The 8,749-nt window shown below is 35.5% G+C and overlaps 1 protein-coding gene across 1 annotated transcript in view; it reads left to right on the forward strand.

Annotated features, from left to right (window-relative positions):
• The window catches only part of LOC108375989 (uncharacterized), a 14,379-nt gene extending 8,604 nt beyond the window's left edge, over window positions 1-5,775 (forward strand). The window contains exons 4-6 of the mRNA XM_017632151.1: window positions 4,638-4,720; window positions 4,882-5,301; window positions 5,347-5,775. Coding sequence (XP_017487640.1) covers window positions 4,638-4,720; window positions 4,882-5,301; window positions 5,347-5,775 — 932 coding nt within the window. The remainder of the gene's footprint in view (window positions 1-4,637; window positions 4,721-4,881; window positions 5,302-5,346) is intronic.
• The last annotated feature ends 2,974 nt before the right edge of the window (window positions 5,776-8,749 follow it).

Raw genomic sequence — 8,749 nt, forward strand, 5'->3', positions numbered from 1 at the left:
TTATTTGATGTCCGATTTTTTAAATATTTATGTCGCCGAAAAGGTCGCTCAGGACTATAGTTTTTTATTAAAAAAATTTTGGTTCAAAAAACAGTTTTGCTTTATATCTTCACTCATTTTGGAAATACTATACCTAGATTTTTATTTTTAATCAGAAAAGGTATAAATCAAAACGGTTTTTCAAACCGAATTTGATTAATAGCTTGAGATGGCTGAACAAGACCTTTTCGGCGACATAAAGATTTTGAAAATCGGATATCATACATTATAATCAAATAAGAAAGTTATAGAAAAAAGGCGATTTGGCGGTTTTAGCGGGTGTCTAAAAAATGTATGACATAAGTATGTATTCACGATAAACTTTTTTTTCTTACATATGTTGTGATACGGCTTAATGTACATATGTATGCAACACACTTAATATTTGCAACCGTTAATTTCAAGGACTTTGTGGGCAATATAAAAATCGATAAATTGTACTTGGCAATTAATACTTATGTACACTGCGCATACATACATATGTATATTTATAATGCATTGTACAATACTTTATTAAAATAAAAAAAAAAACTACTATTTACGTGGAACATGTTTTGAGCCGCACAAGAAAAAGTCAAATCCTTTTTTAAGCTGGCATTTGATTTTCGCATTTAGAACAAATAAGTTAAAAACTAGGCCTTATTTTCATTTAACGGCTCGATATTTTGAGGCTTAACAGCAGGTGTGAAGCCCAACAGAGAAGGTATCAGAGCTCTAATAATTTTGAATTATAGCGGTTTTTTTTCTATCGAAAAATTTAGCCTTCTCATTACCCTCTGCGTACAAATACTAAGAAGAGGGCAATGAAAAACCAACATTTTTTGTAGAAAAGAAAACGCCATTAAATTCTTAAATTACGATGGGTAATTTGATGATTTCGGTTAAAAATTTTAGTTTTTTGAACATTCAGTTCTTGTATTTGAATGATTTGGTCTTATAAAGCAATATTTGAGTAAGTAAACTGCATTATAACTTTTACAAAATTTACAATTTTATCAAAAATAAAAGTTACAGAAGGCAAAAGAAATTTGTTCAACTAAAAACTGGGNTTTTCTGTCTTTATTTGAAGCTTCCTTTTTCGATTGCCAAATGAATTACATTTATGCAAAAAATTATATTTTTGTGACATATTTGTAGGCATTTTATTGAAAAATTAAATGACTGCATGATTCTCTCACGGCTCACTTTGCACTTAGAAACATAACTGAGAAATCAAAAATCTATAGTTCTCCAAGTTTCTAAGTGAAGTTATTTTTTGGGTAACTACATACACGTGCTTCTCATTTGCCATATATACAATTTTCAAGTCAAGTCAAGTCTAGGTATTGCATAACTTGACTTTACAACTGATTGGGATTTTTGTTTAACTGGGTAAAATGTTTTTCTAATAACTTTTGTTTTGATTGCTTTTGTTGTAGATTCATATGAAAGATCAATTCAGAGAAAACATCAATGCAATCGACCAAATATTTTAATAAATCCAAGCAAACAAAAGTTACTTTTTATAAATGCCAACTGTGACATTTTGGTGTATACAAACGTTGTTCCCTCGGTCTTTATAGCTATAGACAAATGTGAAACCGGAATGTAGTATGGGAATTATGAATTAAAATGATTAAATCGCGCCCATTATCTAGATTTTCACTTGTAATATTTTTACGAACATATTAGCTTCTTCTCTAACCTTTCAAGTTTACCTTCTATGTAGGTACACAATACTAAGAAATGGCAAATTTTCCTTGTATATATATATAAAATAGTACCCTGAAATGCCAGCTTAATAGGGTCGAGCCGACCGAATTTCTTCCAAAACATTTTCGTAAACTTCCTTTAAATAATGTTTTCGCATAGTTGATTGATCAGGAACCTTCTTCTGTACATATTTTGCCATAAACGATTTGAAGTCCGTATGGTTAGCTTTGAATAATGGTATATCGCAGGCTACCATCATTTTGGTGATATCTCGGAAAAATTCGTTTGGTGTATTTAAAAATGAGGTAACGGGTTGCACCTTCGTAGAAAGTTTCAATGATACAGCTGTTTTGTGCTTTTCCGTTTGTAGGTGTTGTTGAATGTGGTGTTTCTTGTCGTGATTTACTTTAATTCCACAGTAAACACAAATTAATATTTTTCCATCAGTCGTAAGTATATTTGACCCCAATTCCTTTATATAACCGTTGATTTTTACGGAATTATAACAAATTGCTTTAGGCATTTTAAATGTTCGTAAAATACACACTCGACTTTGATATACACACACACAAATTTGAAATTGCAAACAACAACCGATTTTTCATGTCGGTGTTCACTGCGACAAGGAATTCACAATCAGCTGATAAGATGAATTCCAGTGTTGTACAACATAAACTCGTGGTAATTAATAGATAGTGCCGTTTACACGTAGCAGACTTACTTTCAATACTTAAACAATGTAAAACTTCAAATAGATAAATAGGCAAAAAAAGGCAAAATATTACAAAAAGGCAGAAAAAGGCAATATAGTCAAAAAAGGCACAAAAAAGGCAATTTAAAAATCATAGTATTAGTGTAGAAAGACATAAAACGCGTGATTCTTTAATTTATTTATACATACGACGAAGCAGACAAAATAGGCAAATGCCTTAAAATCATATCCCTGTCTATGACATTTTATTTTCAGTGTGGATTTTGCTATAACATAGAACATCCAAAGGGTAATAAAGTCAACCTACTAACTCAAAATTGGTAAATTTGCACATTCATGCTTCTGGCATAAGGGTGACGATATGTATTTACTTCACATTTATTAATTTCTTATACGCCTTTTCTAAATATTTTTGTTGAAAGAAAATATTAGTCATATTTCCTATTAATATTATTCCATTTGTATGAAAACAAGTCAGTAAAATATTAGTTTAGAACTCCACTCCACTTACTTTACTAAATTTACATTTGGCTATTAGTTCAGATTGTCTTTCCAAAAGGAACTATTTTGTTTACACATATGTATTAATAAGGATTACTCAATTAACTATGTACATTAAAATTTTTTAATAAAATTTTCGAAAGAATTTTTTATATAAATTCGTCCTAATTTTTCTAAACCCATTCTTTGAGTTATTCGAATAAGTGCAATTTGAAAAAAGAGCACGGTTGCCTATTTTTAAATTAAGAAAAACCCCGTATAGACCGATTTATTTTCATACAAATTACAATAAAACTATTAACAGTAAGGATAGCTTTTAATTAGAAAAGGGCAAAGCAAAATAAGTTCAGTTTTTTTTTTAGATCAAAAGTGAAGCAAATAAAAAATCAGTTTGGACTTTAATTTTAACTTTTTTTAATACTTTATTGCATTTTTCCGACCTTTTTTCGCATTTGAGTAAGTGCTCTTGCCGCCCAGCCGAGTGCCTAGAAGTGCCTACTGCTATGAGATCCATGGTTCAATTTCTGGTCCCAGCAACTTCAAATTAAGTTTTTTTCAAATAGCAGTCGCCCCTCGGCAGCAATGGCACACCACTGAGTGTATTTCTGCCACAAAAAAAATCTTCTTCGTTTTGTGTCACAAAACCAAGAAGCAGAACCCGAATTGGAAGAGAGTTCGGCCAAACACGTAGAAAATGTTTAAGCGCCAAACATTAATTTATTGGAATGAAATATGATATACTGTTCATGCCCAAATAACCTAGGATATATTTTTAAAACTACTTAGGGGTTTCCCTTAAACCGTAAAAAGCCTTGGAAACTTCGAAACACTCAAAACTTTTATTGATAGGTCAAGATTTGTATGAAAAAAACCGGTTTGTTCGAAAAAAAAATTAAAATTTAAAAAAACCGCCTATAGACATCAACAAAAAAAAAAAACAGTGGAATCTGGCTTGGCTTGCAAAAACCGAGTGATTTACCCTAGTGCATACCTAGCTGCCTAACTTCACTGCTTGCCACTTCCGACGGAAGTATGCAGCTTAATGTTTATGGTCGGTAGAATCAGACAATTTGCAGTTTCATTTATGACGAATTCATAAATGTAAGTGTTGTTGGGCACAGTTGTTGTTGCTCTGATTGCGGTTTGCTGTTGGCCAAAAAGGAATAAANTGGTCGGTAGAATCAGACAATTTGCAGTTTCATTTATGACGAATTCATAAATGTAAGTGTTGTTGGGCACAGTTGTTGTTGCTCTGATTGCGGTTTGCTGTTGGCCAAAAAGGAATAAACAAGACACAAATGCTATCTTACTACTGCAGGGCGCAATATTCAACTTAACTCTGAATCTCTCGAACTGCCTTAGCATCATATGCCCAGAAAATGTTACGATAACTCAGTAATATTTTACAAAACCGCAATCCGCAAGAGTTCCGGCCGGTCGACTTCGGTCGACTTGAAAATTCCCAAAGGCCTTACAGCCAAGAAAGATAATGTACGGACAAATGTGGTATGTTGAAGTGAGCGAAGAACAACTCCTCCGTATTTGTTCGACAGTAGCAGCTTGTTCGCCTACGAGTAGTTCGTTCGTACTTACGTACTTCAACTTGCCCTCCCAATTCTCTCTCGTCAACTTTGCAGCCTTGATGTTTACTAATTTAATTTATTAATTTGTGCACTTTCCGTTTCTGTTACAGGTTTTGGCTTCGTTACATTTCAGAGCGAGGATGTGGTAGACAAAGTTTGTGAAATTCATTTCCATGAGATCAACAACAAAATGGTGAGTGTTCGCAACTTTCGGTGTACATACATATACATATAAGTTACACAGCTCCCTGACCGACCTATTACCTGTCGTATTTCCTGCTGCTGGTTGATATCAGCTTTAAAGCGTATTTCATAAAATATGCTTATAACGATTAATTCTACTTTGCTTTACAGGTTGAATGTAAGAAGGCGCAACCCAAGGAAGTCATGCTGCCGGCCAACTTGGCCAAGACGCGTGCTGCCGGCCGCTCTGCTTACGGTGAGTTGGTAGTTTGGGGCGGTAATGCCAACGGTGGCGGTCTAATCAGTAGTACATTTGCCACTGCGACACACCACAATCTAGCCGGCGCTGCGGCTGCCACCAGCTCGGGCGCTCACCACCACCACCATCATCATCATCATGCGGCGCATCCACATGCCGGCATGTTCGGCGGATCAGGCGTGGGCGCTGGCGCTGGTGCGCCTGCAGCATCCACTTCGTTACGCTACACTCCCTATCCCATACCGACACATTTCTCGGCTGCTGCAGCCGCTGCTGCAGCTGCTGTCAATCACCACCACCATCAGCAGCAGCAGCAGCAACAGCAACAGCAACAACAACATGCACAACAACAACAGCAAGCTGCGGTGGTGGCGGCAGCAGCCGCACAGCAACAGCAATCGCTAGCCAATGCGGTTGCAGCAGCCACTGCTGGCGCCACACATACACTTATACCATTCTCAGCTACAGCAGCAGCTGTTCAACCCGCAGCGGCTACTCCTTCTCTGTTGCAATATGCAGCCGCTGCAGCAGCCACTAATCCCCAAGCAGCTTCAATTTACGATGCCGCCGCCATTGTCGGCTATAAGCGCCTACTGGCAGCTGCCGCGGTCGGCGGTTTACGTCCGCCTGCTGGGATAGGTCATTTGGCCCAACCAACGGCCACACAAGTACGTCCGACGCCAGCGGCGACAGCAGCCGCCACTCTTGGCTACCCACTGGGCGATTTACTATCGGTTCAAGGGCTGGAAATGCCGACCACAGCCACGCTATATCAATTGCCGGGCGCCAACACGCTTGGCATCTGACCGCCAACTGCAGTCATAACGCAATTGCCACGGCCACAATAAAGCGCTGCATTTAAACAAAATATATTGGGCCAGCACAAATTAAAATACAGCTTTGGCTAAAGGGGTATCTGAATTAAAATGTCCGGCGCCCTTTCGTGGTTGAGCAGTTGCTAGGCGAAAATTGCTCAAACACACAGATTTATATATTTACCATATCAATTTAAAAGCAACAAAATCAATACACGGATACCTACAAAAGCGTACATACATATCCTCCTCACCGCGGTAGGTAGTCGGCAAGCGCGGCATTTCCATACGCGATTTACTAAGTGAATGACACTTTACACTTTGCTTTAATTGAATGCAATTAACGTTATTAAATTATTATCTTTTTTGGCCCTATTTCAAAAACTTGTATTAAAATTGGATAGAAGAGAAAGCGCCAACAGTTTGACAACTCACAAGCTGTCAAATACTCTGCCATACACATTCGTGTACTTACATACACGATACTTACTTATGCAGGCGGCTGCAATAAGCTGCATCCAAATGCACAAGTGTACACACACACAGTGACATTAATTAATGCTAAATCATAACAATACAAAAGCCTTTGTGCAATTCACAATGATCGGTCTGCGTGTCATTTACACATGTATTAAAATAATAAGATTATATACATACAAACGCACATACACACACACACACAAACACATCCAAACATGCATTACCAGTAACCAATTTAGTGCGTAACGTATATCTACTTACATGCATATAAACATAGAGCAGTGTTCACAAAAATAGCAGCGTAATATATTGACACGTTTTCCGTTTTTTTTTTTAATATTTATAAAAATTATAGTTTATGCTGCAAGAAGACCCACAAATCAAGGTTTCACACTGTCTAAAAAATTTATCAAATTTTAACAAACCTCGGTAAAATTTCATAATAATTTAAAACTTTTTTATCAGAACTTTTAGAAAACTTTCGGGTATGCAGTTTTATAGACCATTCAATTTTTGCATAATATAGTAAAAGTTTGTAGACATTTTTTTCGTTCGGTGTGTTGCGCTCTTTATTCCATATAAAGCATTTTTCATATTTACTATTATACGGAAATGGAGGCAAATGCCCGCAAAAAAATGCAAACAAGAATTATTTAAAATCAGAGCGAATTCTTAGCAACTTTAAACTTACCCTCTAGCTAAAGACTCTGAATAAAAAATTTTTAATTTTGATGAAAATGTTTTTACTGTTTCTTGAAACTTTGATTTTTATGGCTTTTGTTGTAAAATTAACAACATTTTTATATAAAAAAAAAACAGTTAAAATGCCATAAAAGTAAATTAAGTTGTCAAAACTCGTCCACATATCGCGCTGCAATTTTCGTGAACACTGCTGTACATAAGTAATTATGTATGTATTTTAAGCTAGTATTTAGCGGAAATGTACTTGCAACTTCCGTAGGATTAAAACGGAATCAATTTGCAGCACTAGCGCTGTATTATATATTATCAAATTGTTCTTATACTTACTTACCTAAATACATACATATGTATAGGCGAAAATTATTAGTGACATAGCTAATATCTACTTAATGAAAATTACTATAAGTGAACAATACAAATCTTAGATAATTTACATGTATAAATATTTAACAAACTTTTGATCTCATACATACATACATATATGTACTTGTGCGTCCAACGTTTTAATATTCAGATGCATTAATTAAATGCTTAGGCTTAGGAGAACCCTTAAGGTAAAGTTTGATCTCAAGCATTTGTTTGCAACCTCTTTTCAAAGGATTAGTGCATGCATACATAATTGCGAAATAATCAATATCATCGATTTGTTGCCTAAATAAGGCAAAATATTATCTCATTGAGATGAGTAGATTGCGCAAAACTAAATTTTGCATATCTATGAATAGTGAAATTTTGTGAGCATAAGATTTTAGGTATACGAATTTTTCAAACATTTCCTACAATTATTTGCATCACTTCTTAAAAATGTATTGATTTCACCTTCAAAAAGGCAGAGAACTTATCATTACACTACCAGTCTGGATGGCGATATACCCTCTCTACGTTAACTCGGACTCCTTCAGAACCAAAGCGCAACATCATCGAGGAATTTAGGGTCACTTTGTACTGTTGTCAGTGCATTNTGAATTTTTCAAACATTTCCTACAATTATTTACATCACGTCTTAAAAATGTATTGATTTCACCTACAAAAAGCCAGAGAACTTTATCATTACACTACCAGTCTGGATGGCGATATACCCTCTCTACGTTAACTCGGACTCCTTCAGAACCAAAGTGCAACATCATCGAGGAATTTAGGGTCACTTTGTACTGTTGTCAGTGCATTTAGTTAAGTTAGGTTAAATTAAGAGATTGTTCTTTGTGATATCACATTTCGAACGACATCCTGCATGCTGTGTTATGTCCATTGTGTGGATTCCAGTACTCCAGTAAATTTTCCAGTTTTTGTGTATTTTTCTAGCACTTAAAATCGAATTTTTTGTGGCACATTTTGCGGTGCACTAAAAATCACCACAGTGGTATGCTAAGTTTTTTGACTGTTAGTATTGAGGGGTAAGTCAACTAAACTAAAACGATAAAACGTGTTTAGGCGTGACTGCTAACACAAAGCTCCTAAGCGAATGCTATGCACTGTTGTATGTGCAACGATTTACTATATGAACTTTAGTAAATTTTTTAAAATGCACTTCTCAATTGCCTTCTCATAAAACTTTCTTAAGTTATANGCACAGTGGTAAGCAAAGTTTTTTTGTGACTGTTAGTATAGAGGGGTAAGTCAACTAAACTAAAACGATAAAAGGTGTTTAGGCGTGACTGCTAACACCAAGCGCCTAAGCGCATGCTATGCACTGCTGCATGTGCAAAGATTTACTATATGAAATTTGGTAAATTGTTTAAAATGCACTTCTCAATTGCCTTCTCATAAAACTTTCTTAAGTTAT

The sequence above is a fragment of the Rhagoletis zephyria genome, unplaced genomic scaffold (genome assembly GCF_001687245.7).
Source record: "Rhagoletis zephyria isolate East Lansing unplaced genomic scaffold, Rhagoletis_zephyria_1.1 Rzeph_scaffold_09724, whole genome shotgun sequence".
NCBI classification, from domain to species: domain Eukaryota; kingdom Metazoa; phylum Arthropoda; class Insecta; order Diptera; family Tephritidae; genus Rhagoletis; species Rhagoletis zephyria.